This window comes from Mus caroli, unplaced genomic scaffold (genome assembly GCF_978045245.1).
Source record: "Mus caroli unplaced genomic scaffold, Mus_caroli_1 scaffold_1, whole genome shotgun sequence".
NCBI lineage: Eukaryota > Metazoa > Chordata > Mammalia > Rodentia > Muridae > Mus > Mus caroli.
The window spans coordinates 93,579,974-93,592,089 of NW_028227256.1; the positions used below are offsets into that span (position 1 = coordinate 93,579,974).

The 12,116-nt window shown below is 37.1% G+C and overlaps 1 protein-coding gene across 1 annotated transcript in view; it reads right to left on the bottom strand.

Moving 5' to 3' along the window:
- Nucleotides 1–11,749, bottom strand: part of LOC110294028 (solute carrier organic anion transporter family member 6A1) — a 76,884-nt gene extending 65,135 nt beyond the window's left edge. The window contains exons 1-4 of the mRNA XM_021161990.2: nt 11,315–11,749; nt 9,256–9,516; nt 2,971–3,165; nt 2,226–2,322 (exon numbers count right to left, since the gene is read on the bottom strand). Coding sequence (XP_021017649.1) covers nt 2,226–2,322; nt 2,971–3,165; nt 9,256–9,516; nt 11,315–11,651 — 890 coding nt within the window. The 5' untranslated portion in view covers nt 11,652–11,749. The remainder of the gene's footprint in view (nt 1–2,225; nt 2,323–2,970; nt 3,166–9,255; nt 9,517–11,314) is intronic.
- Between the last annotated feature and the right edge of the window lie 367 nt (nt 11,750–12,116).

Sequence of the window (12,116 nt, forward strand, 5' to 3'; positions counted from 1 at the left end):
TCTTGTGAGACGATGCCGGGGCCTAGCAAACACAGGAGTGGATGCTCACAGTCAGCTATTGGATGTATCACAGGGCTCCCAATGGAGAAGCTAGAGAAAGTACCCAAGGAGCTAAAGGGATCTGCAACCCTATAGTTGGAACAACATGATGAACTAACCAGTACCCCGGAACTCTTGTCTCTAGCTGCATATGTTTCGAAAGATGGCCTAGTCGGCCATCACTGGAAAGAGAGGCCCATTGGACTTGCAATCTTTATATACCCCAATATAGGGGAATGCCAGGGCCAAAAGAATGGGAATGGGTGGGTAGGGAAGTGGGGGGCGGTATGGGGGACTTTTGGGATAGCATTGGAAATGTAATTGAGGAAAATATGTAATAAAAATATTAAAAATTAAAAAAAAGACTCCTTTTCTACTGACTAACATTTATGCTGCTGGAAGGAATGCTGCATACTAACCAGAGAGATCGGTGACCTTCACTATCACCAAGCTACAGACCCTGTGACCTACAACAGGTCTCTGCCTACAATTTGTATTAGGGCAAGAGAGTTACATCTTTTCTGGAAGCAGTCAAGTACTTTTTTATTGTAATTACAATTCACTGTATAATATAGAACCTATATCTGACACTGCTAAAGTATCCAAAATCTGGGAATAAGTAAGTCATACTGCTGGGGAAAAACCTAATAGCATTATTCTGCTTAAGGACTATAGTAACAAAATGGCTCCAACTAACTTTCTCATTCGTATATCTGTAGATCAGTGCCTTATTCAACACACATCAGAGAAACTTCTTCATATAGTAGAGGTTAATTAATACCCCGTTGTGGGTATTAATTAATAGAAAATCATGGAGACTCTGGCCATGATATACTGAGTCCCACAAGCCGAAACAATAAAGCCAACAGACTAGAAAATGAAGTATCATAAGAACATAAACTAAAACAACTATGTTTTTGGATTATTTTATTTATCTACATTCCAAATGCTGTCCCCCTTCCTGGTCTTCCCTTCAAAAGCAACCCCTCTCATTCCTACTCTCCTTTGCCTCTAAGAGGGTACTCCCATATCACCCACCCACTCCTACTTCACAGAGACAACAAGCCTCCACAGAACCATGTGCCTCCCCTCCCATTGATGCCAGACATGGCCATCCTCTGCTACATACATAGTTGGAGCAATGGACTGACACATTGTATACTCTTTGCTTGCTAGTTTATTCCCTGAGAGCTCTGAGGGGTATATGGTTAATATTGTTGTTCTTCCGATGGAGTTGTAAACCCTTTCAGCTCCTTCAGTCCTTCCCTCTCTTCCATTAGGGTCCCAGGGCTCAGTCTGATGGTTGGCTCTGAGTGTCTGCATCTGTCTTTTTAATCTAATTTTTAACGCGAAGAGTGGTGTCCCAATGCTAACCATGAAGCTATTTCCAGTGGATGACTTTTTGCAAAAGGACAATAAGTTTCCTGCAAACAAAGTGAAGTGTCACTGGGTATAACAGCAGTGCTCCAGACCAGGTCCCATTCCCTGCAGTAGTTGCCAAACTCAAAATGAACTCAAGGATTTTTGAGGTGGTCTTGTTGTTGTTGTTGTTCCATTTGTTTTGTTTTGGCATTTTTTATGCCTTATTGTTCTTTTGCTTGTTTGTTTTGTTTTTCACTGTTGTACTTTTTTGGTATGGGGTTTCTTTCTTTTTTGTTTTTCTGTTGTTTTGTTTTTGAATGAATGAATGAGAAAGAGCATAATGTTAGGTAAATACAGAGGTAGAGAGGATCCGAGAACAGCATGATGTGGGGAAGAATGTGAACAGAATACTACATGAAAAAACTGTTAATTAAGTAAAGTGAACACTATTACATATCATACATGTAACTATTACTATTACATTGTGTTGAATCAAAACTGTATGTTTTTTTCAACAAAACATAAAATTTAGTATTTTTTTCCAAAATTTAATTGTTTTTTTTACAAATTCACTTTACATGCTGCTCATTGCCCCTCTTCCAGTCACTCCCTCCCACAATCCCTCTCCTTCCCCCTCTCATTCTCCTCTGACCCCCCCCCCCGGTATCCCACTTCAAAGAGTAAAAATACAAATGAACACTATAAATGTGCACATAACCAGAAGTTGGATACATTTTCTATGCACTCTTTGTGAGTTACTCTATCTATTCAAGAAATATTCTATACAATGTAAACTCAATTGTAAAGTAAACAGTATGACTTACTCTTCCTCCGAACTGTGATTAAATGAAGGCCTAAGGTTTGGGGATCCTACTGCATAGCCCAGACCATATCCCAGCACATATGCAGCATCTGCGATACCTTGAAAAGGAACAAAAGGACTAAAGAGTTTCAAATTTTAATTTGGTTTAAAAAAGAATCTAAACTATCCGTGATATTTGAATTTTTTTCATGATATTCTCTATTACTTGACAAAGAGAAGATGGGTAGGAAAAGAGAGGAAGAAAAGGGAGGCATGAAAGAAGGAGAAAGAGAAAAAATTTAAATAATTTCTGGAATTGATTCTAACAAATCCAAAAGTAGTAAGGCAGGAAGTTCATGAGAAAGTCATGCAAGAGTTGATGCTGTCTTATCCTAACAGGATAGATTATTTTGAGATATATCAATGCTTACTTCATGTAGAACACAGTTTACACAAGACATTGGGAAACTGACTCTCTCTCTCTCTCTCTCCCTCTCTCTGTCAACAGAGACATGGAGAAAAAATTTTTCACTTAAAACATACATGCATTTTCAATTCCTTTACATCTTTCAGTGACATTAGATTTTTCTAGTATTCCAAACCTCAAAATTAGGTAGATAAATGTGATTTTGAAGTTTTGCAAACAAATTACCAGCACTCAGTACAATGTCTTCACAGGGCCAACAGTATTTCTGTGTCTGTTCAAACATACAGAAATCCAAGGAATATTCAAAATGGGCCATATATAATAGAAAAAGCAAACTTGCCTAAATAGATGCCAGCCTTGTATGTGGAAATGTTGTCATAAATGTAGGTTACACCAAGGATATACATCGGCATTCCTGCAATTCCCTGGAGAGACTGCCCGATGACGGAAAAAATGATAATTTCTGATTTGAATGGTACTATGTTTTCCTCACAATTGTATGGCATTGTTCTTTCTTCTTCATCTATGCACAACTCTTTTGAAAGATAAAAGTTATATTTCACTGAATTGGATTGTACAATACATCTGCAGTTGCTACTAACACCATGATTTTTTCTTTTATTTAATATTTTTACATTGAATGTATTAATATAATTAATGATCATATTCTTTATTTAATGATAATATTCTCAATAGAAATTGCACAGTAAAAGAAAAATGTGTCAAAATACTGGAGGAATCATGCATATTATGAAAGAAACTATGATTGCATGTATGTACAAGATTACATCTACACAGATATGCTTATATGCATACACAATTACTCATATGTAATACATATATACTCACTTTCCTATACTTTGAGTCCTGTTCTTTTGATGTTTGTCTCCACAAGAAAAGTACTTGCAATGCCCTGAATGGTCTACTATCTGAGTTTAGTTCCATATCCCTTTCATTAGCAATCTTTAAATTACATCCATACTTTTTTTTTCTTTTTTTTTTTTCTTTTATTTTTTGGTTTTTTGAGACAGGGTTTCTCTGTGTAGCCCTGGCTGTCCTGGCACTCACTTTGTAGACCAGGCTGGCCTTGAACTCAGAAATCCGCCTGCCTCTGCCTCCCGAGTGCTGGGATTAAAGGCATGCGCCAGCACGCCCAGCTTACATCCACACTTTTTTGATTAAATAATTTCCTATTTTTGACTCTTGAGCTTCAGTAATATGCTATTATGGTTTGCATATGAAATGCCTCTCTAAAGTCTCATGTGTTCAGTTCTTATTTCCTTGTTGATATTATTTGGAGACTTCTGAGAAACTGTGAGGGAGAGATACAACCTTGTCTCTGAAAGGTGTACCTTGTCACATCTCCTTAATTATCTTCACTATGTTTTTTAGTCACCATAAGGTAAACAGAATTCCTCTGCACACTCCCAATTTTCTATCTGGCTATGGGCTCAGAGTCAATGGAGACTAGTAACTGAGGAGGTAGCACTCTGAAATAGTGAGTTAAAAAAAAATTCATGTTTCCTATTTTTAAGTTGTATTTGACTTTTTTTTTTACAGCAACAAGACAAGTACACATAGGATCATCAAAACAAGGTATTAAGTCATAAAGTTAGATAGTTGTGGGGCACACCTTTAATCCCAGTATGTGTGAAGGAGAAGCAGGAGGATCTCTGAGCTGAGGCCAGCCTGACTGACACAGTGAGTTCCAGAATAGCCAAGGCTATAAGAGCAGCCAGTGCTATAAAAGAAACCCTGTATCAACAAACAAATAAACAGAGATCACCAACACCACCATAGTGACTGTGTGATAATCTACCAATTAGATTTTTAAATCCCCTGGGTCACAGGTTACTTCTCATTATACTTGTTAGGTTGGTGGAGCTAAGCAGGTGACACTAAATCATATATATTATGAGCATATTGGGTGAAGTTTAACATACTCTCTTGAAATATTGTAGAAAAACTATTAAAGGGAATACTACATTTATTACACTAATGAAACCTTATTTGGCTTAGTTTCTGTATAATAATATGTAACTTTAAGGCAAATCAGAAATTGTCTCAAATTGTGATTTTCTTTAAACTGGTCATTTTTCCTCCTTTTAATAATGCATAATGTATGCTATTGGTTTCTTTATGCCATTTTCAAATATGTATGTGATGCATTCTGATCAGTTTCATCTCTTTTCTCTTTCTGTCTGCCTCACCCTTACACCGATTGGCTTCCTCTTTTGAATTAGACACTCAATCTACCTTCTCTTCTTGTTTTTCTTTTTGTTTTTGTTCTTGTTTTGTTTTTGTTGTGTTGTTGTTGTTCTTTTCTTCTTCTTCTTCTTCTTCTTCTTCTTCTTCTTCTTCTTCTTCTTCTTCTTCTTCTTCTTCTTCTTCTTCTTCTTCTTCTTCTTCTTCTTCTCCTCCTCCTCCTCCTCCTCCTCTTCCTCCTCCTCCTCTTCCTCCTCCTCCTCTTCCTTTTCCTCCTCCTCCTCATTGTTTGTGTTCTTATCCTTCATCTTGTTCTCCTCCTGCTTCTTCTCCTTCTTCTGCTCCCCCACCTTTTCCTCCTTCTTCTGCTTCTTCTTTTTCACCTCTTCAATTACTCCATGAGTTGTGTATCAGTTGTTTACTAGATGAAGTTATTTTCAGAAGCATGGGCACCTTGTTAGGCACCCCACTGCTGAACTCTACATTAGCAAAATCTAGCTTCATAGAAATACATAGGAATGCATGGCGAATTGTGCTTTCCTTTCCCTTTCATGATGATACGTTTGTAGATTATCTTGAATAATCTATGTGCAAATATTTATAGCTTCTGTGAGTTAAAGATGCTTCTTTGCTAAATTCAGTATTTCACACTACCTCCCAAACCCTCCATCCCACCTACCTCTTTCATTCTTCTGCAGTGTTCCCTGGACCTTGGAGAGCCTATCCATAGCTAAGCATGCCACAACTATAACTCATGCTTACTTCTTTTTCTTTCTTGGATATTTTCTTTATTTACATTTCAAATGTTATCCCCTTTCCTGGTTTCCATCCTTCCCAGAAACACCCTATCACATCTTCCCTCCCGCTGCTTCTATGAGGGTGTTCTTCTACTCAGCCACCCACCCACTCCCATCTCCCCGCCCTCCATTCCCCTACACTGGGGCATTTATTAAACCTTCATGGGAACAAGGACCTCTCTTTCCATTGATGCATGACAAGGCCATCCTCTGCTACATATGCAGCTGCAGCCATGTGTACTCCTTTATTGATGACTTAGTCCCTGGGAGCTCGGGGGGGGGGGTCTGGTTGGTTGATATTGTTGTTCTTCCTATGGGGTTACAAACCCCTTCAATTCCTTAAGTCCCTTCTCTAACTCCTCTATTAGGGACCCCACATTCAGTCCAATGGTTGGCTGAGAACATCTGCCTCTGTATTTGTAAGGCATGCTAACTTTTATTCTCCCAATAATTCTAGCTAGTGTCTTTTAGTGTGTGACCCAAATAATTCTACAAAATTTTATGAGACTAATCCAGTTCCCTAACTTGGTGGCCCCTCCTTTATGTTCCTCTGTAATTAATATCAATACTTCTGTATGTCTTTTTCTCTCTTTCACAGCAAGCAAGCTATCATTCAATGTACAACCAAAATCAGATTATCTCTTTACACTGTCTCTAGGTATAATTTTAGAGCTGAAAGGAAACATATGGAGTTAAATATCCAATCTGACTTCATGATAAAACTGGGGAGGCTTTCACTATGTTTATAACCATACAATATACCCTAAGCCTATTTACTTCTGTCTCGTTCTAGAAAGTTGAACTTACTAGTATACATACTCCTAAGGATCACATTTCTCAGCTTTCTATTGAATGTTATCTGAAAACAAATGGATCCCACTGCTGTAATGAATCTTTTCTTTTTTAAGTTTAAGAATAAAAATGATTCTGTTACAGAAACTGAAGTTTAGAAATAACATATAATAGCATACATAGCAAGCCCCAAAAGAGAAACTATCAGGATTTAGAAAGTGTTCACTAACACAAATAATGATTAGAGTTCTAAATTCACAACAAGTAAGTTCTTGTTACAGTAAATATATGACTTCCATTAGTGAGTTGCTGGAAATAATTCTGTTGCAACATTTTGCATAAAATCATGTTGAAGTTCACCAAATAAATAAGTGTAGATAATCAAGCAACACGAAGAGGTCTTTCACAAAATCATGTATGGAAACAAGATTTCAACAGGTGAGAAAAGGAGAATTGACCACAATCATTACTGTGATTGCTATTCTTTGAGGGTGAGAAGGACTTGGAGCTGAGGTGGCTCAGCAACCCAGAACTCTTGGTGTTCTTCTAGTGAACCTAGTGTCTGTTTCCAGCAGCTAAAACGGCAGTTCACAACCATTTGTACGTCCAGGTCCAGGTTCTGACAGTTTCACTGACCTTATTAGATATCAGCATGCACATGGAATACATACATACCACATGGAAAACATTCAAACAGATAAAACAAAATTAATATGTAACAATAATAGTAATAGAACATAAATATTAGAGTGACAAATTTGGGTACTGTAAGGAATTGTGGGAGGGAACAACATGGGGAGTTGGGAGGATGAGATATGGGAGGGACTGGAAGGTGGAAAAGAAAAGGGGTAAAAATTAAATTTATTTTAATTATAAAAAACAAAAAAAATTAAGAGGCATTTGAAATTCTAAAATGGAACAAGAATAATTTGATTATGTTTAATCATTAGTGAGAACAGATAGAGAAGGGGACCTTGCAGACAGCAAGCAGTAGAAGGGGATGAGAAATGGAATGAAGGATGAGGTAGGAGCACTCAGAAGGATCACTAGAGGACAGCTCCTTCATTTTAACTGGAGTAAAAAATGAAGAATACTGATAGACAACTGTATGCCAAAGTAAAACGTCAGTGTTAAAAAATTAAGGCAATTTTCATCTGTGACATAATTTTTCATCCAACACAGGACATCTTAGGAGTTCAGTAAGAAAGATTAATATATTTTCAAAGGTTAGAATAGAATTTGCACTGTGATAACTTTCAGGCAAATAGATCTATTTGTAAAGAAACCCTTCCAACTGGGAGGCAGCAGATTCATCATAGAACTCAGCAGACACCTGGCATAGTGAAAGAGGCAGGTGCATGACTTGATCCCAAGGTTTCCAAGCAGGAGATTAAAGGACAATGAGATAAAATATCTGAGGGCACTCACTAGAGGAGGTTTGAACGATTTTGATATGTCACGCTGGCAGACAGAAAACAATCTGCAAATGAAGGGAAGTAGCAACTAGGAAAATCAGACAAAGCTGGTTTTCATTATCCACTGGTCCTAATGATAGAAAAGAAGTTTGCCTTCATTCTGAGTAAGTACGAACCACTGACTGGTGGGTATCATCAAAAACCTGAGTTCAATTAAAGCTCAGTGATGGGAGCTTTCTCCTCTGCTGAGAATGTGGTCAGTATGAGAGTGGTATGGATGGTCACTTTATATAAAGTTTTAGAAAAAAAAGTAGTGACAATATAGGATGAGTATTTTCATGAATTCGTCAAGAGATTTTGTGTTGAATTTTTCATGACTTGGTGAAGTATCAGGTCTGCCTGTTTGTTGAGGCACACATGTTCTACATTTGTCTTGAATATGGATCTGTCATCATTGTAGATAACAGTTGGAATCATGGAACATGTAAAATTAAAAGTAGAAATGGATGAACTATACCATGAAACTTCTGAGAACTCATGAGCACTCATAGCAGAAGATAAGCCTAGTGTCTAATCAACAAAGCACAAAAAGTAAACACCAGAAAAATAAAATCAGGAGACATCACTGTAAGAGTAGTGCTCTCTCTCTTGCTCTCTCTCTCTCTCTCTCTCTCTCTCTGTGTGTGTGTGTGTGTGTATAAATTAAAATATTAGTCAAAGGGGTTAGTGAAGATATAAACTGTCAAAATAAATCATTTTCAAGAAAGAAGTAACTGGTAGGGGAGCAGGGCAGGGGGAGGGTATAGGGGACTTAAATGTAAATGAAGAAAATATCTAATAAAAATTTTTTTAAAAAAGAAAGAAAGAACTGAGTACTTTTCAGCAAATGATTACGTCTGCTTCTCAGCCAATAGACACCTAGAAAATATTCTGAGTGATGAGCAGTGGATTCCTAATCCCAAGTAAAACAATATGTGCAAAAATGTCGATTATATAAACAAGATGCAAAAGGAAAATGCCAGTTTCTACTGTTATAGCACCTTCCCAGCATTGATAACAAATTTATAAAGTTTATTTTTATTTTTTGTAAATTTTGTGTGTGTGCATATGTGTGTGTGCATATGTGTGTGTGTTTGTATGTGTGTGTGTGTGTAAGTCAATGCCTGTAGAAGCCAATAGATTGTATCAGATCACCAAGAGCTATAATTAAGTGTGGTTCCTAGCTGCCTGATGAACATGCATGGAAACAAATTCAGCATCATTTCTTCCTTGAGGGATAAATCAGAGAGCTACAGAAAATAGTCAATAAGCACCATTACATGAGAATACACAGACATCATGAATTATTTCATATAATTTGAATCAGTGATTTAAAAAAATAATTTAGTATATGATAGAATATTTGAAAAATCTCACCTTCACTATCTTTCACCGGACGTACAATTTCATATTTCAAGTATGGAATGGCAAATAAAATTGATGCAAGTCCTACTAAAAAGGCAGCAGCTGCCAACCATTTTGACCGGTTCCCTTTACATCCATAGTGTGCTACAAGTATTGCTACCAATAAAGATGCAAGATCATAAGAGATGGTCAATATAACTTTCTCTGCCCTTGACAGATAAAAATCCTTCTCAAAATTTCCAGTACTCACATGAGTGAGACCAGTTATAGTACCTAAAAAAGTCAAAGAAAAGAAAAAGGGCAATAAACACGTTTTAACCGACAAGCTAAATAACCATATAATCAAAGAAATCTTTAATTTATCCTGATTTATAATATTCTGAATGAGTAAAACCTATAAATTAATTTTACTACCCATGAATATTTTTACTCTAATTTAGAAGCTATTGTGACTTCCTCTATTAGTTTATTAAAGATAAATTATTTTTTATTAACTCATCAATGTTTTTAAGCATACTGTGTATCAATTATCAAGAATTAAAAGAATACAAATGGATGTTTTACCTAGTTTGTAAAATTGAAGCCATTAAAAAAAAAACCTGGAACCCAGCTTGTATTTCCAAATATAATGTTGTTCCAGAGCTAGAATTCTGTGCTTGAAGTTTAGCATTTCTGACCATTTTTAATCTTTTTGAAAAACAATGTACACATTCAATATAATTTTTTTCATTTTCTTGAACATTAAATAAATGATAGCATGCTATGTATAAACATATCCATTGCTAGGAATTTCCCATAGCTCATATTCTGTGCTTGAAGTTTAACCTATCTGAACATTTTCATTTTTTTAAAACATATATTTTCAAATCGTTCTATTCTTGTAAATTGCTTCATGTTTCTTAAGCACTAAGTAAATAATTGTATAATGTGTATAAATGTGTATACAACTGCCATCCAGCATGGAAAGAATAAAATTGTAATAAGCAAAACAACTTGATACAGGGGATAGCTACAAAAATAATGCATTTCTTGGATTAAAAATAAAAAAGTTTTCAGTTAAAACCTATGTCTGCAAGGAAAGCTGGATCACAATCACAAAGGGGCTGTGGTCAGGCCATGTCAAAAACGCCTTCATTTTCAGGGACCCAGGAGTCTGTATTTTTCCTAAACCTCCTAAATCTGTGAGAACCAACTGATTCGCTGCTTGCTTACTGACTCAGGGCCAGACCCAGGAGCACAGTGCTGCTGAAATATTCATGATTGATGCTGATCGAGTATCTATTCCCTACTTTAACTCCAAGAACCTCAAGTGTGGCTCCTGCTGCCAAAATCACCACCCAAATCTGAAAACCACAGAAGATTCTGCCTACACATTTGATACCTACTGCCCCAGCCTTTCACTGCTAGGTACAGCTAAGTGTTAGAGCCAGCAGGAAGTCGTTGGGTAAATGTAGTTTCCAAGTTAACCAGAGAAATTTCAAATAAAAGTAAGCTCAGAAGTGAATTGAAACTATTTAGTGAATATAGTCCAAAAAGGTGAGTTTTTTATATTAATATAAGTTATTAATAAAAATATGTATTTAAAATAATAGAGGAGGAAAGATAGGAAGCCTTCTTGTGATGTGGACTACTTCAAATCTCACCAAACCCTCAACTGAGATGAGAAAACAAGATCCTGCCCGAAAATTACTTTGCCAGAGTGTTTTCAAAATTGTGAGCAGAAACCACTGTGATCTCATGATGGTGATGCTGTTTTCAACTGTATTTTAATACTGAAAAGATTCGACCCAGAATTTAAGTTGGTCAACAAATAACATGAGCTAACTTAATGCCACCTTCCCATCAGCTCTCTATTGGAGGCCAGACTCTGATACCCACAGTGTGGAGTGTACCCTGCAGGCAGGTGGCTAAAGACCTGAAATAACAAGAAAGAATTATGTTCTCTGACTTTCATTCCACTCATGCCTGGAAAATAAGCCAGGGGTCATATACCCTCTCTTTTACCACCAAGTCAACCTCAAGACTATCTCATGATTCGACTTACCAGAGCAATCCTGATCCTCCAACTTACCTTGAGATAGGGATAATATACAGAACGAGATCAGGAAATAGTTAATGTTGTTGAAACGCTGCAAAGAAGGGAAAACCAGAGGCCCCAAGCCGAATGGCCCCTCCAAGGAAGCCTCTTGCATTGTATCTGATAACTGCGATGAGTTTTCAGAGACAGGATTTTGGAGACTTGCAATATCTAACATGGCAGCTTGAAGTTTTGTCTGAAAATGGACTTCTCTAACGTCATTCCACTCCCCCACCGGAGCCTCCCCAGTGATGTTCACTGGAGGCTCCACAGTATTGTCCACCCGGGCCTTCACAGTGCTGTTGTGCATTTGTTCCGGATTCTGGTCCATGGTTTATCTTTATTAGAAGCAGGTCCGTGCAGGTGTGTTTGAAGATACCTGTGTACTCCCTGGGCTCAGATGACTGATGCTGTCGCTGCCACTCTAACCTTTGCAGGGAACGTTACTTCTAGAGAAGGAAGCCAACGTCCCTTCAGAAGGGTTGAGTGACGCGGCCGAAGTTCAAAGGCTAGATTCCATCTTCTCTGAGTCACAGAGAAGGAAAGAAGAGGAGAGAGGAGGTGAATACAATCAAACCTTATGTTGAACAATATGCTCAAATAACTAATAAAAATATTTGTAAAAGGAAAAGGGACAAACATATAAACAAAAGACCTGAGAAGCAACAGCAGTATCTCAAGGTTTCCTTCAGTGTGGTAACTAGATAATCTCACTTGATGCAAATTTCTTAAAGTAGTAAAATCATAAATAATGAATTAATAAAAGAGGGGGGAAGGAAAGGTAATAAAGGAAAGA